At 46.1% G+C, this 22,234-nt stretch overlaps 1 protein-coding gene across 2 annotated transcripts in view; it reads left to right on the top strand.

Annotated features, from left to right (window-relative positions):
- The first annotated feature begins 5,403 nt into the window (after positions 1–5,403).
- LOC121003448 (glutathione S-transferase P 1-like) overlaps positions 5,404–22,234 on the top strand; it is a 34,492-nt gene continuing 17,661 nt past the window's right edge. The window contains exon 1 of one of the 2 annotated variants that reach the window (XM_040435306.1): positions 5,404–5,479. In XM_040435306.1, the coding sequence (XP_040291240.1) occupies position 5,479 (1 nt within the window). In that variant the 5' untranslated portion in view covers positions 5,404–5,478. Of the gene's footprint in view, positions 5,480–19,398; positions 19,572–22,234 lie in introns of those variants that run through there. The other variant, XM_040435304.1, reaches the window with a different exon arrangement.

Here is a 22,234-nt window from a genome sequence, read left to right as displayed (position 1 = left end):
GTGCATGTAATTATATTTCACTACATCACAGAAACAACTGAAACAAAGATCTAAAAGCAGTTTAGCAGCAAACTTTGTGAAAACTAATATTTGTGTCATTCTCAAAACTTTTGGCCACAACTGTAGAGTACTTCAGTATTTATCAATATAGACACATTTGATTGATTGACAAATAAAAATTCATAAATGTACATAAAACACAATGCTGTAGCAGCAGACTGAGGTTCCTATTCAAACAAACACATTTAATTTTTATGGTGTCTCGGATTCAAGAGCAAATACTCAGTTCTTTGTATTGACGTTCCTAATATTGGTTAGTGAATCCTTCATGGTAGTATAGCTGATTCATATAAAATAAAATACAAAAGGAATAAATAAAATTATAAAACAAACATTAAAATCAAACAGAATAGTGGGAGGTCATCCATTCAGCTTGATGCATATAAGGTCAGATATTGCGTATAAATTGCATTCCTAAATAGCAATCCCAATAATGCCGATTAGAGTTCCACTGAATTGTAGCTCTTATAATATATAGTCGTAATTAATATACATAAGTAATTAATATGGAGCAGCAGTGCAGTTCATTAGTGTGTCTATAACATGGCCGCGGTAAAATAACTTATTGTTCCATATAGTCTTGATGGTGACCTGTATACGACAGATCGTTGTATAAAGGACCATTGTATGTAAGGATTACGGTCACTGTTATATCGAGTCAATATTAGTTGCAGTCACTATTATATTAATTGAGCGATAGTTGTGGCAGTATATATATATAGCAGTGCTTGATAGCTATATATTTTATAGTAACACTCAATGGTGTAAATGGTTACATTACTACTCCCCAGGGGTATCCATTATGTTGGCGTCTAAGTTGAAGACGCTTCTCCCCGGTAGCTGGGTATAGTCAGTGCGCTGATGCAGCGTCCCACGTGATCGGGAGCTGATACTTTGATTCACCGCGCAATGTCCCAGACACGGCTCAGCATGAAGTTTTCAGATATAGCGGAGCAGGATTTCAGGCTTGTAATCGCACAATCGAAGTAGATATACACCCGATGTAAAGGTATATAATTAGTTAGTCTCTGACTACTCCAATTTGTGGCTGCCAATAAGATAATACACCAAACACGTTTCGGAGCTTCTTGCTCCTTCCTCAGTGGTAGGCAGCAAACATTTTTCTGACCCTTTTAGAGGAAAATCCATTAATTGAAGGTGGGGGTATAAATAATGGTATATAGGTGAAAAACCTGAACTGAACTGCTCAGATAACATATCTATATAAGCGCCAATAACTTAGTATCCATATAAAAATTCAACAACAATAAACAGGGTCCGACAGTATACACATCAAACCCAATATTGGATATCTCCAATGATAGACAAATTAAAAATCCTAAATTTTCCTCAAAAATGCACCTGCGTCTTTGATGCATTTTTGATGCGATACCAACACATTATATGTCCACATTAAATATGACTTCCATATCCTATCTATAGGGATGACAACAGCTACATGTAAGTATTTCTATACTATTTTTTCTATTTGATTATTTTTAATTTTTTTTACTTTTATTCTTTTGAACTTTTTAAACCGTTCTTTTTTCAGAGATGGAAGTCGGGATCCTGGAGGTGCTTAAAAGGGGCAGGGGCCTACCCAGGAGGGAAGATCAAGGTGCTGGTATACAGCCGGACCTCGATGTTTCATCCCAGATTGGCACCCGTCCCGAAATCACAAGAATCCAAAAAGTTCCATCTCAGCGGTGAGGCCAGCTGGAATTATGGTGTCAGGATTGTGAGGAAAGTGAGGATTATGACTAACTGTTCTGTAGTTGGATGTGGGATGTAATCCTCGTGCAATACCTCCCACAAGGCACGACAAGTATCGCGGACTATACCGGAAATCGTCGAAATTCCCATCCGATATTGGTTATGTAGAGACGACTTTCTACCGTAGCAAGAAACCTGTGAAAAAATATGTTAATAAAAAAATCATATATACAGCTGTACCAAAAAAACATTAGGACAATCCTTGAGATATTGTCACCATTAGCCACTCTTCAGGAGAAATTGCCCTTCTGTAGCGGGTATCCTGTCTTTCGATGCGTGTCGAAATGCGCTGCAGTAGCTGGTCATAACTCTTGACAGTCAAGCGCATATAATGGATGAGCACGAAGCTCCAAATACAGGAAAGAAAAAACTACTCTGGTCATCCGTTTGGAACTTATCGGGTGGACCCATTACCGGCATCTTCTTTCCTGGGCATGTGTTCTCCATCTCGCTTTCAGGATTAGTAACCTTAATCACAGACATAAGTGTGCAGGCAACATGGTCCCAAAACACCAAGAGCCTGAATGGAGGTTTCCCTGCTTAAATACACTGTAAGGCCTCATGCACACGACCGTTGTGTGCATCCGTGTCCGTTGTTCCGTTTTCCGTGATTTTCTGCGGACCCATTGACTTTCAATGGGTCCGTTGAAAAATCGGATATTGCACCGTTTGTCATCCGCGTCCGTGATCAGTGTTTCCAGTCCGTCAAAAAAATTTGACCTGTCCTATTTTTTTCACGGACAACGGTTTACGGACCCATTCAAGTCAATGGGTCCGTGAAAAAACACGGAGGCACACAAGATTGTCATCCGCGTCCGCGTCCATTTTTTTCCTATCATTTGCAAGGCAAACTTGACTTAAATTTTTTTTTCACTTTTCATGTCTGGTGATCCTCCAAAAATCAAGGAAGACACAAACGGATCACGGAACAGCTTTTTGCAGATCGCAAAAAAATACTGTCGTGTGCATGAGGCCTAAAAGTGAGTGGACACTTTGAGACAGGTCTCCTACTTAAAAACAGATCCCCTAAACGGAAGCCAAAACGGAAACAAACGTGACGAACAGATCTGCTTTACAGACAAATCCGTTTGAATGGGTTCTGTTCGCCTCCGTTTTGTCATTTGTGTGACAGATCCGTTTCAAACGGATCCGTGAAACGCGAGTGTGACAGTAGCCTAAGACAACATGGCAGACATTCAGATCTAATCCCGATTCTCCAAAACTGTCTCAGTCTGAAACCTTAATGTCACCACAAACAGTAAGTCAGTGGTGGCCATATAGCCATTTGTGTTCTATTGGGCCATGACGACACTGTACAACCCCCTTTTAAAGTTTTGTTGTGTTATGCTCCCCCCATTCTTTCTCGTTGTCAAACGGTTTTGAGGTGATATCACTGGCGTCAGGAGGAAGAAGACAAAGCAATAAGTAGCAGTAGTAGTGTTACGGGACAGACTCCTTTATCGGTGCACCTGTAACTTCCAGATTCTGGTATTGGGGAACCTGTGGCTGGTAAACAAAGATATGGGTTGCACTGTCCTGTGAGGGACACTTGTGACTTATATTTAGGCCCCATTCAGACAAACGTATGGCCGCGGTGCCCATGTTGCGGACCAAAAATAGCGGCGTAGTGGATTAGCCTGTCAGTATTTTGCATAGTATTTATAAAGAGTCACACAGCAGGTAATTAATTAGGCGATGCATCTTTGTAATCGTCAGGACGAAGGTGGATCGTGTGCAATAAGACTACTGGTGGTTGGTTCACAAATTAGATGGAAAAGTGTAGCAAAAATGTTGTATATTAGATTTTAAAAAATTGCATATTAGATAAAAAGTTGCAGCCATATACACATCTGTTTGTGAAAAGGCGCATGTCTACCCGATCATGCAGCTATTTTAACTAAATTGTCACACAGCCCAACACAAAGCAGACAAACAGAACTATGCCACCCCTGGAGTGGAGTAAAAATTTGAATGCGTAAAAAAAAAAAAAAAAAAAAAGGCGCACTCACATAAATAGGCCCGTGTGCTGTCCACATCCGTATGTCGGTTCTGCGGCCCCGCAAAAAAATAGAAAATTTCCTATTCTTGTCCACTTTACAGAGAAGGATAGGGCAATTCTGTAGAGGGCAGGACATTCTGTTCCGCAAAATGTGGAACACAAATGGCTGGTATCCGTGCTTTTTTGCGGATCCACAATTTGTGGACTGGAAAAACGGCAATGGCTGAGTGCATAAGCCTTAACACAGGCACAAAACACTATAATTAATGACCCTAATGATTTTTGGTACCGGCAAAACAACACAATCACCTTATGAATGAACAACTGTTTGTTCAACGGGGGATTCCTGGCACCTTTTACACAGGGCAGTTATTGGGAACAAGCGTTTATACAAACGATCATGCCCGACAATCTGTCTGATCATTAGTCCATGTAAAAGGACCATTAGGGTTCATTCAGATCTACGTTTTGTAAATCCAGTAGTCTGTTTTGGCAGAGGAACAGACTATCAGAGTTAAGGCTCATTCACCAGAATAAACGGAGCACCGGCTGTGTGCATTCTGCATCACGGATGCGGACCCATTCACTTGAATGGGTCCGCAAATCCGGAGATGCGGTGCGGAACGGAAGCACTACGGAGTACTTCCTGGGGTTCCGTTCTGTGCCTCCGCACCGCAAAAAGATAGAACTTGCTCTATCTTTTTGCGAAACTGACAAATCGTGGACCCCATTCAAGTGAATGGGTCCGCGATCCGCATGCAACTGGCCCAGTTTGCGGTCCGCAGCATGGGCACAGAGCCTTTAAGTTTGTGTGAACAAGCCCTTACAGTACAGACCGCCCAAGTGTCCCTCTTTTTGACCTGAAGTATTGATTCGCATTAGTACAGTCACAATTTTGACCCAGAAAGTGTTTGTCTGGTTCCTCCATGTATATTTGAGCACCGTCTTGTATATTATTTGATGCAAATGGAATTTTTGAAATTTCTACATTCAGATTACTTGGGCTCTATTTCGTAAGAAAAAACTATTGAACTATATAAATATGTAGGAAAAATGGATCTTTCACACAATGAACCATAAATTTCCCTCTTTGACCGTCCAAAAAGTTGTGAGGTATGATAGTATCCGGTAGGGATGAGCGAATCTTTCATCCGAAGTCAATTCGCATAAAACTTTGAATACTGTACGGAGTGAGCGCTCATCCCTACGTAGTATCTGGCATAGCCGGACATCACCAGATTCATGTCCACTATAATGGGATCCGGCAGGGATCTGTTGGGTTTCCAGCATAAATGTTGGCATCCTGGCAGAGAAATACCACTGCATGCAAAAGTCTGGATAATGTTCTCCAACATCTCATAGATTTTATTAGCTTTATCTATCTGAAAGTCTGGTTGACCTTTTACCACATCTCAGATTTCAGTATATACGTGTTCTCATCACCGTACCTCCCCCATACTGCCCTTGTCATCTTTCCTTTATGTCTATCTGCCTTATGTACTATGGAATTGTGATCCCTCCCCCAGTAAAAATTGTCATGGTGACTCGGCAAAAGCAGCTTTCCATATAAACGGGAAGCATCAGCTGAAACTGCCTAGTCCAAATCAGCTTCTGGAGTTATCAGTTCCTGGACCAGTGAGAAAACAAGTAAGGCTTCATCTTCTGATCCACTCTCTCTGGTTCTTTGATGCTTAATGTTGTTTCTTTTCAATTACATTTAGTTAATTATAATATGCAAATGACAAACATCAGAGAATAATCTCACACTTTCCAGGAACAGTGCCTCTCTTGTCCGTGGCCTGTGTCGGCTATTGCAGTTTAGTCCTATTCCTGTAGAAAATCACTTAAAAAAAAAACAAAACACAGTTTTCTCTCTTTTTTTATGACTGAGAAAATGAAAAGGACACTTGTGTATTTTTGATTCTTGGAACTTCTATAGTTTCCTGCATCTATAAATGTTGTCTGTATCTTCACCAGGGGTGTTGCTAAGGTCTCAAAAGATCCAGGGCCCAAGCTCCAATGAATATGGCCCAGTTCTCTAAATCAACCCCCCCCCGCCGCACACTGCATTTTCCGGTACTTGCTATTCAGCAGCACATACCGGTCACATCCAGTGGCTCCAGATGACATCTCCTCCAATGTAGATCTTCTCTGTCATCTTCTACATTTGGTCGGTATAAGTTCTGTCAGCCGCGTCTCGTCTCTGCAGAGTGTGACACACAGACATCTTAGCTTCCTCACATTTCTATTATCATCTCCCAACCTGAAGTCCTCCAGTGTTATCCTGCTGCTCGCTGTTCCCCTCCCAAATACTATCCTGAAGAAAAATTAGTGCCCCCCATAGTAATAGTGCTCCTCATAGTCCCACCAATAGTAATTCCCTTCTAGAATGCCCCCATTAGTAATAGAGCCTGTGACGAATACCACGCCTCGTGCCCACTTGACGTCACCTACGTCGAGCTCACAACACGAGGTATGTGTTACCAATAGCGTGACGTTACGCCCTCCAGGGGAGCAGGTAAGGTCAGCTTGGTACAGTTTACACAGACACCTCCTGTCCACGCGGGCACAGAGAGGCAACAAGCTGAGAGGGCCTTTTCACTGCCGCAGTGAAAACAGCACCTTCTCAGCCCGGGTAACTGCCACCAGCTTCTCGTTTGATATAAGCCCGGTCAGCTAACGGGATTATATAGGGTGAGAAACCAACCCACGGTAGCTTATAACTAGGCTGAAAAACGGACGTGGGGATAGAGATACAAGACAGCACAAGATTAAATTATATATTTAATCGCCTTAAGGGCACACTAGATAAAACACTATACACACAGAATATATACAGTGGTCTGAGGTTAAAGATACAGGTGATATAGGTACAACAGGGTTAAGAAGAGCAATAGTCAGTTACCGGGTAAGATGAAAGTTCCTTTGGGGTTATATTGGTGGAATAGTCCTTGGCTGCAGTCATGTGGGGGCAGTGAGATCAGCTGGTTCCCGGTCTCTCTAAACACATTGGCACGATGTGACCCCCTTCATAAAAGACATCACCCGCTGGCTTGCATAGGCTTATGACCTGTAGCTCGCCGCTCCCCTCCCCGCCTAGGGGTAGGGTCCCCTCCTCCTTCTCTGGTGCTGGCAGCAAATGACCCATAAAACCCCTTAGGGCTCATAGAGCAGGAAGATGGTTCCGGGCCCAATTGATCCGCCTGGGTTCCGGCTACAACTAGAGTCCAAGCATGGTACCGTTATTTGGTTTCTGTGGGGAGATATGTATATCTCCCCTCCTGGGCATCCTAGCATCAAGCCAGGACTACGTGGATGTTTGGCTTTGCCCCAGGATCGGAAAAATATAACCGAATTATGCCTGGGATGGATGGACGATTCATAATTCCTTATGAAATGTAGGTGCCAACATGTCTGGGATGTATCATTGATCCTGGGCAATGGCTGAGACCTCTTGCTGGGGGTTTTCCTGCAGGATTAGCTTGCCTCCAAACTGGCTGCCTGAGGTGTGACTTTATCCACCTGGGGCCTCCTTGAAGCCTGGACCCCTGGGGCTTTCTCCTTTGCTAGCTGACAATCAGATGGCTGGGGGGTGGGAACATACTTTGCATGTACATGCCCAAAAGGTGAATAAACTGACAATCAGGACTAAATGATAATCCATATTCCTCACAGAGCCCCCTACAGTGCCTACAACCGTGATAACGCTCCCCAAGAGTGCCCCATTAGTAGAAGAGTAGAGTTGAGTGGACACCTGGATGTTTGGGTTCGGCAGGTTCAGCCGAACTTGAAAAAAAGTTCGGGTTCGGGACCCGAACTTGACCCCCGAACCCCATTGAAGTCAATGGGGACCCGAACTTTTGGGCACTAAAATGGCTCTAAAATAGTCCTGGAAAGGGCTAGAGGGCTGCAAAAGGCATCAAAATGTGCTTAAGAGCATGGCAACTGTTCTGCAAACAAATGTGGATAGGAAAATGACTTAAAATAACATAAAATACAGAAAAATTTAAAATAATCTGGATCTAGGAGTAGGAGGTTGAGGAGGCGGTGGATGGGTTGACATGGCGGTGGAGGAGGAATAGGTAGCCAACACTGATTTGTGTTATTTTTTAATTGGGGTATCCCCCAAAATATTGGGACATATTACAAAATAAAACTAAGAATAAGTGCACTTGAGTACAAGAATGGATGGTTGAGGCTGGTATAAATGTCTATTCTGCACAAGGTACGGACAAGTCCTGTGGGATCCATGCCTGGTTCATTTTAATAAACGTAAGCTTGTCCACATTGGCTGTGGCCTGTGATAATGCTCTCTGCCGTGCTAAACACACGTTCACACTATACACTGGCTGCAGGGCAGGTCAGCACCTCCAAGGCTGACAAAGCTTTTCCACATTTGGGCCATGCTAACCCTGCCTTCTCATGTGCTGGTGGTGCCCCAGCTGCGTTGGCGACCTCTTCCTCCTCCTCTGCCTTCGCCTTGTGCTTCCACTGTGCCCCCGCTGTCAGGTGGGAATGCTATCATCAGCGTGCGCTTGTAGTCGCGCATCTTCCGATCAGTAATGTTTTCACTAAATTTAGTTCCCTGTCAGCAATGCAGAGCAGGGGTTTATTCACGGCAAAATGGGGTTCATGTCACCCAGCAATAGAACAGACGATTTTGAGAGATTTAGGCCCCTGTCACCAATGCAGAGCAGGGGTTCATTCACGGCAAAAGGGGGTTCATGTCACCCAGCAATACAACAGAGGATTTTGAGAGATTAAGGCCCCTGTCACCCAGGCACAGCAGGGGTTTGTATACGGCAAAAATGGTAAAATGTCACCCGACAATTGAAAATAAGAATTTTTTCAATTTAGGGCACTAAATTTTTTAATTAAAATGGCTCTCAAATAGTCTTTGAAAAGGCTAGAGGGATGTAAAAGGCAGTAAAATGTACTTAAGAGCATGGCAACTGCTCTGCAAACAAATGTGGATAGGGAAATAACTTAAAATGAAATAAAATAACAAAAAATTACAAATTATTAACCTGCAACTCAGAGAAGGAGGTGGATATGGAGTCTGAGGTTGAGGAGGCGGTGAATGTGGTGTTGTAGGTGAAGGCAGCAATGGAGGAGGAGGAGGTAGCCAACAATGTTTTTTTTATTTGGTAGGTAGCCCCCAAAATATTGGGCCAAATAAAAACAAAATTAAACAAAGAATCATTGCACTTGACTTGAGTACAAGAATGTATGTTTGATGGTGGTATAAATGTCTATTCTGCACAAGGTACAGACAAGTCTTGTGGGATCCAAGCCTGGATCATTTTAATGAACGTGAGCTTGTCCACGTTGGCTGTGGACAGGCGGCTGCGTCTGTCTGTAATGACGCCTCCTGCCGTGCTAAATACACGTTCAGAGAGTACACTGGCTGCAGGGCAGACCAGCACCTCCAAGGCATACAGGGCAAGCTATGGCCATGTGGACAATTTGGAGACCCAGAAGTTGAAGGGGGCAGAACCATCAGTCAGTACGTGTAGTCGTGTGCACAGATACTGTTCCACCATGTTATTCAAATCAGGGCTGTGGAGTCGGAGAGTCAGAGTCGGAGGCAATTTTGGGTACCTGGAGTAGGAGTCGGCAAAAAATTAACAGACTCCTACTAGATTTAAATTAAAATAAATTAAAAAAGCAAGTTTAAATGTCCCAATTCACAAAAAGTTATAATTAATTACCCTATAAGACGCACCTGCCCATAAGACGCACCTAGGTTTTTGAGGAGGAAAATAAGAAAAAATATATTTTGAACCAAAAGCTGTGCGTTTGGTGGGTTTTGAACTAATGGTGGTCTGTGGATGGCACTGTTATGGGGGCATCTGTGGATGGCACTGTTATGGGGGCATCTGTGGATGGCACTGTTATGGGGGCATCTGTGGATGGCACTGTTATGGGGGCATCTGTGGATGACACATATATAGCATCTTATCTTATGTGTCATCCACAGATCCCTCCCCCCCCATAACAGTGTCCCTGTGAAGTAAATGGGGGCCGGCATCTGTTTCTGTAATGGCAGCGGGGCACGGTGCCTGCTTAATTCATAAAGTGGGCGGAGCAGGCGCGTGACGTAGTGAGCTACACTAACAGCGCCCACCCGGCCTCCTGACTGCCAAGGAGTTAGTAGTAAGTAGTACAGCGCTAGATTTAAGATGATTGGAATACTTTAACAATACCCACAAGTTAGATATGATTACCGTATACTACAGTGAGCGGGGCCCGGTGTAGTAGAATACAGTGACTGCACCGGGCCCCGCTGCCATTACAGAAACAGATGCCGGCCCCCAGCCCCTCCTCCCTCTCAGCCTATTCACCGGACGGTCGCAGCATTCGCCCCATAAGACGCACTGCTATTTTCCCCCCACTTTTGCGAAAAATACGGTACTTCTCTACTGTAAGAATAAAGGCCAATGCATGCAGTGCGTCACGTTACCGCAAAACGAACATGTAAAATGACCATGAAGAAGCATGCTTTTTATATGCGTCACTATATGGCACGCAACGCAAAGTTAAGGAGCGGCAATACTTATACTTTCCATTGTGTTGTGTTCCACTGTTACAGGGAACGCAACGCCCATGGTTAACCTAGCCTCTCACTGATAACTGATTAAGTAAATATGTTTTTTGCAGGACTAGACACTTGTATAAGTGAAGGGAATGGGTAGTCAATAGTTCAAGACAGAAGCTGTAAACCATTTGAAAAACTGCTGTCATTCAGATAAGGCTATAAAAACTTGTAAACTCAGATTGTTAGCTTAAACTTTAAACATGACTATGGGATTCTACTAGGGAAATCATGTTTTAAAATAAATGCCCCTTCCTGGATCCTCCCACTGCCCTATCTTCAGCAGAAGATCAGCACACAAAAGGAGAAGGCAGCAGCTTCCTAGCCAGTAGTTCTGTGGTAATGACATGTATGTTGCCTTTCTTTCCTTCAAGGAATGTATAAAATACATTTGCATATTAAATACAGAGGAGTCGGAGTTGGAAGTACCAAAAACTGAGGAGTCGGAGTCAGAGTTCGAGTCGGAGCATTTATCTACCGACTCCACAGCCCTGGTTCAAATGCTGCCTCCTGCTAACACGCTCCATATCAGCAGTTGGGGCCGGTTGTTGCGGCGAGGTGACAAAGCTTTTCCATATGTCGGCCATGCTAACCCTGCCTTCTGAGGTGCTGGCGCTGACACAGCTGCGTTGGCGACCTCTTCCTCCTCCCTTGCCTTGGCCTTGTGCTTCCACATGTCCCCCGGCGTCAGTCGGGAATGCTCTCAGGAGCGCGTCTACCAGCGTGCGCCTGTAGTCGCGCATCTTCCGATCACGCTCCAGTGAGGGAATTAAGGATGGCACATTGTCTTTGTAACAGGGATCCAGCAGGGTGGCCACCCAGTAGTCAGCACACGTTAAAATGTGGGCAACTCTGCAGTCGTTGCGCAGGCACTGCAGCATGTAGTCGCTCATGTGTGCCAGGCTGCCCAGAGGTAAGGACAAGCTGTCCTCTGTGGGAGGCGTATCGTCTGCGTCCTCCGTATCCCCCCAGCCACGCACCAGTGATGGTCCCGAGCTGCGTTGGATGCCACCCCGCTGTGAACATGCTTCATCCCTATCCTCGTCCTCCAGTAGTGGGCCCATGCTGGCCAAATTTGTACCTGGCCTCTGCTGTTGCAAAAATACTCTCTTTCTGAGCCACTTCTAAAAGACTGGCCTGAAAGTGTTAGAGATGACCCCTCTTCCTCCTCCTCGTCCTGGGCCACATCCTCTTCCATCATCGCCCTAAGTGTTTTTTCAAGGAGACATAGAAGTGGTATTGTAACGCTGATAACAGCGAGTACTCGAAACAGCGCAACAGGGCACACAGGTCTCGCATGGAGGCCCAGTCATTGGTGGTGAAGTGGTGCTGTTCCATAGTGAGACTCACCCGTGCGTGCTGCAGCTGAAACTCCACTATGGCCTGCTGCTGCTCGCACAGTCTCTCCAGCATGTGCAAGGTGGAGTTCCACCTGGTGGGCACGTCACATATGAGGCGGTGAGGCCAAAGTTACGCTGCAGCGCTGACAGGCGAGCAGCGGCAGGATGTGAACGCCGGAAGCGCGCACAGACGGCCCGCACTTTATGCAGCAGCTCAGACATGTCGGGGTAGTTGTGAATGAATTTCTGCACCACCAAATTCAGCACATGTACCAGGCAAGGGATGTGCGTCAAACCGGCTAGTCCCAGAGCTGCAACGAGATTTCGCCCATTATCGCACACCACCATGCCGGGCTTGAGGCCCACTGGCAGCAACCACTCGTCGGTCTGTTGTTCTATACCCCGCCACAACTCCTGCGCAGTGTGGGGCCTGTCCCCCAAACAAATCAGTTTCAGAACGGCCTGCTAACGTTTACCCCTGGCTGTGCTGAAGTTGGTGGTGAAGGTCTGTCGCTGACCGGATGAGGAGGTGGAAGAAGAGGAGGAGGAATCCGAGTAGGAAGAGGAGACAACAGGAAGCAAAGAATGATGCCCTGCGATCCTTGGCGGCAGAAGGACGTGCGCCAAACAGCTCTCCCTTACCCAGTGTGCAGTTAGGGAGATATAGCGTCCCTGGCCGTGCTTACTGGTCCACGTATCTGTGGTTAGGTGGACCTTGCCACAGATGGCGCTGCGCAGTGCACACTTGATTTTATCCGATACTTGGTTGTGCAGGGAGGGCACGGCTCTCCTGGAGAAGTAGTGGCGACTGGGAACGATGTACTGTGGGACAGCAAGCGACATGAGCTGTTTGAAGCTGTCCGTCTCCACCAGCCTGAATGACAGCATTTTAAAGGCCAGCAGTTTAGAAATGCTGGTATTCAGGGCCAGGGATCGAGGGTGGCTAGGTGGGAATTTACGCTTTCTCTCAAAGGTTTGTGAGATGGAGAGCTGAACGCTTCCGTGTGACATGGTGGAGATGCTTGGTGATGGAGGTGGTGTTGTTGGTGGCACATCCTCTGTTTGCTGGGCGGCAGGTGCCAACGTTCCTCCAGAGGCGGAGGAAGAGGCAGCAGGAGGGGCCTGAGCCCTTTCTTGGTTTTGAAGGTGCTTACTCCACTGCAGCCCGTGTCTCGCATGTAGATGCCTGGTCATGCAGGTTGTGCTAAGGTTCAGAACGTGAATGCCTCGCTTCAGGCTCTGACGGCACAGCGTGCAAACCACTCGGGTCTTGTCGTCAGCACATTGTGTGAAGAAGTGCCATGCCAGTGAACTCCTTGAAGCTCCCTGTTGACGGTGGCCAGTAGCAGGCGAACTGTTTTGGCGACGGCTGCTCTGCTTTTGCACCCTGCTCCCGCTTTTGCTACGCTGTTGGCTCGGTCTCACCACTGCCTCTTCCTCAGAACTCTGAAAGTCAGTGGCACGACCTTCATTCCATGTGGGGTCTAGGACCTCATCGTCCCCTGCATCGTCTTCCACCCAGTCTTCCTCCCTGACCTCCTTTTCGGTCTGCACACTGCAGAAAGATGCAGCAGTTGGCACCTGTGTTTCGTCATCATCAGAGACGTGCTGAGGTGGTATTCCCATGTCCTCATCAGGAAACATAAGTGGTTGTGCGTCAGTGCATTCTATGTCTTCCACCCCTGGGGAAGGGCTAGGTGGATGCCCTTGGGAAACCCTGCCAGCAGAGTTTTCAAACAGCATAAGAGACTGCTGCATGACTTGAGGCTCAGACAGGTTCCCCGATATGCACTGGGGTGATGTGACAGACTGATGGGCATGGGTGTCAGGCGCCACCTGTGCGCTTTCTGCAGAAAACTGGGTGGGAGATAATGTGAACGTGCTAGATCCAGTGTCGGCCACCCAATTAACTAGCGCCTGTACCTGCTCAGGCATTACCATCCTTAGAACGGCATTAGGCCCGACCAAATATCGCTGTAGATTCTGGCGGCTACTGGGACCTGAGGTAGTAGGTTCAATAGGACGTGTAGCTGTGGCAGAACGGCCACGTCCTCTCCCTGCACCAGAGGCCCCACCAACACCACCACGACCGCGTCCCTTATTAGATGTTTGCCTCATAGTTAGCGTTCACAAAAGCAAAGTAAAAAGTGGTTAAGTATGTTAAAAATAATTAACTGCCAATATAAACCCTGATGTACGGTATTGCACTCTATTATTTTTTTTTAAACTCTATATGACAGCGGTATTTGTGGCCTAAATATAACACTCACTTATGCATGTCTAATCCTAGATGTGCAGTATATCAGAGGCTTTTTTCACCCCAGTAACCAAAAAGCCGCATTTATGGCCTAAATGTGACAGTCACTTATGCACGTATAATCCCAGATGTGCAGTATATTAGAGGGTTTTTTCACCCTAACCAAAAAGCTGTATTTCTGTCCTAAATGTGACAGTGACTTATGCACGTGTAAATCCAGATGTGCAATATATTAGAGGCTTTTTTCCCCCCTGTAACCAAAAAGCCGTATTTATAGCCTAAATGTGACAGTCACTTATACTGCACATCTGGGATTAGACAAGCATATTAGAGGCTTTTTTCACCCTAACCAAAAAGCTGTATTTCTGTCCTAAATGTGACAGTGACTTATGCACGTGTAATCCCAGATGTGCAGTATATTAGAGGGTTTTTTCACCCCAGTATGCCAAAGCTGTATTTCTGGACTTGCAGATAGCCTATGCTGGTGCACTATCGTTACATAAAATGGCTGCCGATCAGGTATTGATATTGATGAAATGAAGGGAAAAAAAAGTTCGTTTTCAGCAGTAGTTGGCTCAGGGCAGGCTTAAAAAAACTGTGCACTGCACCCACAAAACACTTTTTCTGTAGATCGCTGAGTACATAAACCAGTTCTTGATAAGATCGCTCCCTGATCTCTCCCTCACAGCAGCTGCAGCCTCTCCCTACACTAATCCGAGCAGAGTGACGGGCGGCGCTAAGTGACTCCAGCTTAAATAGAGGCTGGGTCACATGCTGCAGTTGGCCAATCACAGCCTTGCCAATAGTAGGCATGGCTGTGATGGCCTTTTGGGGCAAGTAGTATGACACTTGTTGATTGGCTGCTTTGCAGCCTTTCAAAAAGCGCCATAAAAATCGCCGAACCCGAACTTTTACGTAAATGTTCGGGTGCCGAAAAACCTAAAGTTCGGTACGAACCCGCTCAACTCTATAGAAGAGCTCTCCAGTATTAATAATACCCAGTAGAAATAAGGCCCCCTATTTCTCCCCCAGTGGTAATAAAGCTCTGTACAGGCCCCGAGTAGTAATAAGGACCCCCATAGTGCTCTTAGTAGAAATAAGGCAGATCTATAAGTCACTCCTATAGAGCCCCCAAGAGTAATTAGAATACCTATAATGTCCCCTGGATTTATAATACTCCTACAGTGCTCCTAGTATTTATACTGCCCCTATTGTTATAATGCTCACCCTGAAGTGCCTCCAGTATTTATAATGCCCCCTGTAGTATTCTTGTGTACCCACCTTATTGTATGGTGGGGAGTTTCCCCCACTCCCCATTGTGACAGTAAGGTGGGTATACAAGAAAACAACTAGGCCTGGGGCCGGGTTAAGGAAGCAGGTCACCTCCTATTGCATCCTTAATCCTCGCCCTAACTCCTCACCGTGTGAGTGGATCTGGATGGGAGGACGGCTCATACCCAGGAAACCTAGCACACTGAGTCACCCTAATAATACTTTAAATTAAGGAAAGGGCTGAGATGACCTGTTCATCCCAGACATAGATGATCAGGAGTCTCACCTGGCCTAGATGCAGGTAAAGGCAGGCAGTGCACAGCTACTGCATCGGCAGGTAAGAGCCCTGAAACAACTCGTACTTACCTGCCGTGGCAACAATGAAGAACGGACCCTCATGCGGACAGGATGCATATCGGCCCCAGCAGAACTACACACTGACTTGTGATTCCCCCTCCAGGGAACCCTGACACCCCCTTCCGAAGGTACAACAGACAAAGGAAATGTCCAGCAACCATGCTGGATAACAATACCAGACATGGAACACCAAACTAGACATAAACCCACACCAAACATACAAAACATGTAAGGCAGGGTACAGAACAGAGGGAACAAAGGGAAGACATCAAGGTGACATCGATGTCCAACTAGGTGGCCCTCAAACTGGATCGATGACATATCCAGAACAGGAGCAACTCCAGCACACACCAACACTGGAGGACAACAGACTCCAGCCTGGAAGCCACAGGCAATATGAACCCAGTGGCCACATCCAGCCAGATAGTTAACCCCAAAGACACCAAACAGGGGAAGAACCAGGAGAAGGGGAGCAAAGCACATACATGCTGCGACAACAACGTGTTGCCCCTGGCCTCCCGTAGATGAGCATGCCCACTGTTTCCCCATTTCCTGTAGATGAGCATGCCCACTGTTTCCACATCTCCCGTAGATGAGCATGCCCACTGTTTCCACATCTCCCTTTTTTTGCCGCCCGTATGCGGAAACATTTATTTTAATGGGGCCACAAAAAATGGAAATGGCTCAGTTTGCATTCCGTATCCATATGTCTGCAAGTCTGTTCCGCTAAAAAATAGAATATGTCCTATTCTTGTCCGTTTTGCGGACAAGGACAGGCATTGTTACAGTGGATCTGCTAAAAATACGGATGTAACACGGATGTCACACGGATGTCATCCTTTTACTTTTGCGGATCCATGTTTTGCGGACCACAAAATACATAAGGCCGTGTGCATGAGCCCTTAGCATAAAGGGGTTCTGCAGTTTTTTTAAACTGATGATCTATCCTCTGGATAGATCATCAGCATCTGATCGGCGGGGGTCCGACACACAGGACCCCTGCCGATCAGCAGCTTGAGAAGGCAGCGGCGCTGGCAGTAGCGCCGCGGCCTTCTCGCTGTTTACCGCAGGCCCAGTGACTTCACGACTAGTATCAATGGCCTGGGCGGGGCTAAGTTCCATTCAAGTGAACAGAGCTTAGCCCCGCCCAGACAATTGATACTAGTCATGACGTCACTGGGCCTGTGGTAAACAGCGAGAAGGCAGCGGCACTACTGCCAGTGCCGCTGCCTTCTCAAACAGCTGATCGGCAGGGGTCCCGGCTGTCGGACCCCCGCCGATCAGATGCTGATGATCTATCCAGAGGATAGATCATCAGTTTAAAAAAGCTGCAGAACCCCTTTAAGTTATATGCCATATGTTTGTGGTGGAAATGTCTCTTTAAGGCTCCATTCACATGTCCGTAGAATGGGTCAGCATCCGTTTTGCAAATTGCGGAACGGGTGAGGACCCATTCATTCTCTATGGGGACGGAATGGATGCGGAGAGCACACTATGTGCTCTCTGCATCCGCATTTCCAGAGCGCAGACCCGATCTAGCTCCGCAAGAAAATAGAGCATGTCCTATGCTTGTCCGCAGCTGCAGACAAGAATAGGACTTCTCTATTTAGTCATGTGGGGCCGGGTGTATTGCGGATCTGCAATACTCCACGGATGTGTGAATGGACCCTAATAGGATTTTCCCATACTTTATTTTAGTGTGGATTTCATCCTTTTTGTGATGCAAAGAGTGAGACTGGGGCAAAACTGCATTAAAATCCGGAACAAAATCTGCTAGAAACACAATTGGATTTTAGTGCAGAAATGCAGCGAAATCCACAAGACATTATCAGTACAAAAAAAAAAATATCTTTTTTAAACACACACCAGTGTACAGGGTATCCTGACACGCGGCAGATTTTGTGGCAGAAAATTCCACAACTGAAAATCGGTTCCATTCACTTTAATGGGGCTTGAGGAAACCCAAGTGCTTGCTGACCTATTCAAATGAATGGAGCTGATTTTCTGTTGCTGAATTTTCTGCCAGAAAATCTGCCGCGTGTGAAGGCACCGTAAGGTCTCTTAAACACGAACAATACAGATTCTCTCAGGGTCTGTTCCGGAAAAAGAAAAGATAGTTTTGCAAGCAAAATACAGTTGCGTTCAGTGTTTTAGTTTTTTCCACGCAGGTGCAATCAGTTTTTGATAAGTTTTTCACGTGCGTGAAAAAAACGGAATAATAACAATCTACATATCCTAGCAACCATCGGTGAAAAAACGCAAACTGTTTTTAATGGAAGCCCCATTCACTTCTATGGAATCAGAGCTGCTTGAAAAGTGCAGAATATAGGCTACTTTCACACTTGCGGCAGTGTGATCCGGCAAGCAGTTCCATCGTCGGAACTGCCTGCCGGATCCGCCGATCTGGATGTGACTGAAAGCATTTGTGAGACTCATCTGGATGCGGATCCGTCTCACAAATGCATTGCAAGAACGAATCCATCTCTCCGCTTGTCATGCAGACGGATCCGTCTTGTATCTTTTTTCACATTTTTACCGGTCTGCGCATAAGCAAGCCGGAAGGACAGTTCCGGCACTAAATACATTCCTAGGGGGAAAAATGCCAGATCCGGCATTCAGGCAAGTCTTCCGTTTTTTTTTGCCGGAGATAAAACCGTAGCATGCTACGGTTTTATCTTTTGCCTGATCAGTCAAAATGACTGAACTGAAGACATCCTGAACGGATTACTCTCCATTCAGAATGCATGGGGATATGCCTGATCAGTTCTTTTCCGGTATAGAGCCCCTGTGACGGAACTCTATGCCAGAAAAGAAAAACGCAAGTGTGAAAGTAGCCATAGAACATTCTGCGATTTTTCCTTAACGCAGAAATGATGCAAGAAAAACGTGCACAGACCCATTGAAATGAAAGGGTCAGGATTCAGTCCGGATGCTAGGCGTTTGCGTGATGCATTCGCACCCTGAGGGTAAACTCGCTCGTGTGAAAGAGGCCTAAATGTGACTTCAGCCTTTCTGCTCTATATACGAGCTGCAGACACGGACGGTGTGAGCAGAGATTCCCCTGAACCTGTTCTCATTGAGCAGAACCTATCACAGATTAGTACTTGTGACTAGGGTGGCCAGACGTCCGGTTCTAGGCCAGACAGTCCGGTTTTTAGACTCCTGCTCTTTCGTCTGGCACAAGGCCAGGACGGACAGAAGTCCTCCTTTTTTGTGGTTATCGGCGACTCTAGACTCAGCGAGTACAGGCACCATAAGTATCACTCACAATACAACGCAGAGCGCACTGACGTCACGTCACACGTCCGGCAGCGCCTGCATCACGCCGCCAGTCAATTCTGGTTTGTGCAGGCGAGGCGGGAAGTGGAAGAGCAGACTCTGATGACTGCAGCTGCGCTGAGGGCAGCCAGGGATTGCTGAAAGGGGGGAAAGGCAGGCACTGCTGATTTTGAAAGGGGTTAATGATAACTACTGTGTGGGTCCTGGGAACAGCTGAAAGGGGGGAATAAATAAGTGTGAAGAGGGGACTAAAATAGGTTAATAAATACTGTGAATTGGGGACTGCTGAGGGGTTAATAACTACTGTGAAGGGGGGACTGGCTGGCTCCAGGACACCCCTGTGGCCCCTCCACAAGTTCTTCCCTCTCCTTCCATCCGCCCCACAAAAAAAAAAAAAAAAAAAAAAAGGAAAAAGACTACTATGGGGCGTGGCTTCACGAATGAGGCGTGGTTTATCAGTTTAGGGGCGTGTCGGTGAGGTCCGGCTTTCTGGGGTGAAGCCAGTGGCCACCCTACTTGTGACAGGCACCTGCTGCATCCAATCAGATGCTTTCAGTTCAGGGGGAATAGTCCCGCCTGCAGCAGAAGTAGCACTTCACTTCAGTGGTTCGAGGAGGACGGAGCACAGCAATAAGACAAGTAAGTGCACACTGCCTGTCCTACTAACTGCTGCCGGATCCTCAAAATGCTTCCCAACCCCCCGAGTGCTGAACAGCTCCATTATTAGTAATGGCAGGTGAGGGAAGACTGAGACTGCTGTTTGTTAGGAGCTGCACCACCATGCAAATGTACGCTGTGCCTGCTCCCCCCACAGCAGTGAGTGTATGCAGGTGTGAATAAACGAGTAAGACATGCAGATGTGCAGTGTATACCAGTCTGCAGTGAGTGTATGCAGGTGTGAATAAATGAGTAAGGCTACTTTCACACTCATATTTTGGGCGGATCTGTAAAAAACTGATCCGTTACAATAATACAACCACATGCATCCATCATGAATGGATCCATTTGTATTATCTGTAACATAGCCAAGACGGATCCGTCATGAACTCCATTGAAAGTCAGTGGGAGACTGTTTTCTATTGTCAGAGAAAACTGATCCGTCCCCATTGACTTACATTGTGTGCCAGGACGGATCCGTTTGGTGTCCGCCTCCAGAGAGGAAGGGAGACTGATCGGAGTCAAACTGATGCATTCTGAGCGGATCCTTTTCCATTCAGAATGCATTAGGGTAACATCAGTTTTGGACCACTTGTGAGAGCCCATGACGGAGCTCACAAACAAAGCCAAAACGCGAGTGTGAAAGTAGCCCTAGATATACAGATGTGCAGTGAGTGTATGCAGGTGTGAATAAATGAGTAAGACGTGCAGTGTGTATACCAGTGTGCAGTGTGACTAAACGAGCAGGACATGTACAGTGCTTTGCAAAAGTATTCACCCCTTGACTTTGTGTTTTTGGTGTCTCATAACCTGGAATTAACATGTATTGTTTAAAGATTTGCATCATTTAATTAACAGAACATGCCCACAACTTTGAAGATGTTTGTTTTATTTTTATTGTGAAGTAAAAGACAAATAGGACAAAATAACAGAAAGTCAATGTGCATAACTGTTCACCCCCCTAAAGTCAATACTTTGTAGAGCCACCTTTTGCGGCAATCACAGCTCCAACTCGCTTTGGATAAGTCTCTATGAGCTTGCCACATCTTACCACTGTGATTTTTGCCCATTACTCCTTGCAAAACTGCTCCAGCTCCTTCAAGTTGGATGTTTGCGCTTGTGAACAGCAATCTTTAAGTCTGACCCCACATTTTCTATTGGATTGAGATCTGGGCTTTGACTAGGCCTTTCCAACACACTTACATGTTCCCCCTTAAACCTCTCAAGTCTTGCTTTAGCAGTGTGTTTGGGGTCATTGTCCTGCTGGAAGGAGAACCTCCGTCCTAGCCTCAAATCACACACAGTGGTACAGGTTTTGCTCAAGAATATCCCTGTATTTAGCACCATCCATCTTTGCCTCAACTCTGACCAGTTTCCCAGTCCCATCCCCACAGCATGATGCTGCCACCACCATGTTTCACTGTGGGGATGGTGTTCTTTGGGTGATGTGTTGGGTTTGCGCCAGACATAGCGTTTTCTTTGGCTGAAATGTTAAATTTTAGTCTCATCAGACCAGAGCACCTTCCTCCATACATTTTGGGAGTCTCTCACGTGCCTTTTCACAAACTCACAACGTGCCTTTTAGTTTTTAGCTGAAAGTAATGGCTTTCTTCTGGCCTCTCTACCATAAAGCCCAGCTCTATGGAGCGTACGGCTTATTGTCGTCCTGTGTACAGATACTCCAGTCTCTGCTGCGGAACTCTGCAGCTCCTCCAGGGTTACCTTAGGTCTCTGTGCTGCCTCTCAGATTAATGCCTTCCTTGCCCGGTCCGTGAGTTTTGGTAGGCGGCCGTCTCTTGGCAGGTTTGCTGTTGTGCCATGTTCTTTCCATTTGGTTATGATAGATTTGATGGTGCTCCTGGGGATCATCAAAGATATTTGGATATTTTTTTATAACCTAACCCTGACTTGTGCTTCTCAACAACATTGTCCCTTACTTGTTTGGAGAGTTCCTTAGTCTTCATGGCAGTGTTTGGTTAGTGATGCCTCTTGCTTAGGTGTTGCAGCCTCTGGGGCCTTTCAAAAAAGGTGTGTATATGTAATGACAGATTATGTGACACTTAGATTGCACACAGGTGTACATCATTTCACTAATTATGTGACTTGTGAAGGTAATTGGTTGCACCAGAGCTTTTTATGGGCTTTCTGATACATACACACATGCCAATTTTCTGTTTTCTATTTCCAAACAATAGTTTTATTTACATATTTTTCTCATTTCACTTCACCAACTTAGACTATTGTGTTCTGATCCATCAGATAAAATCTGATTAACAAAACATCTAATTTAAGGCTGTAATGTAACAAAACATGAAAAAAGTCGAGGGGTGAATACTTTTGCAAGGCACTACTATAGATGTGCAGTGTGTATGCAGGCGTGAGGTGTGAATAAACAAGTAGGACATGCAGATGTAGAAGTCCAGTTTCAGAATAAGTAACCAAATACAGTTACACAGTAAATGCTGTGATCAGGTTGACTTTCTCCAGCAGTTACAGTAGAGGCTGTGGCATTCCCCCCTTACCCACCCTTTCCCCTCTTGCAGCAGCATTCTTCCTCTTTCTATCTCTCCCCCACCCCCAGCTCTACTCCTCCTCCATTCTCCAAACTCTGCATTCCCATGCCTCCTCAATAGCAGCATTCGCCC

Source organism: Bufo bufo, chromosome 6 (assembly GCF_905171765.1).
Source record: "Bufo bufo chromosome 6, aBufBuf1.1, whole genome shotgun sequence".
Taxonomy (NCBI): Eukaryota; Metazoa; Chordata; class Amphibia; order Anura; family Bufonidae; genus Bufo; species Bufo bufo.
Note: the sequence above shows the minus strand (reverse complement) of the source record. Positions and strands in the feature narration are given on the sequence as shown.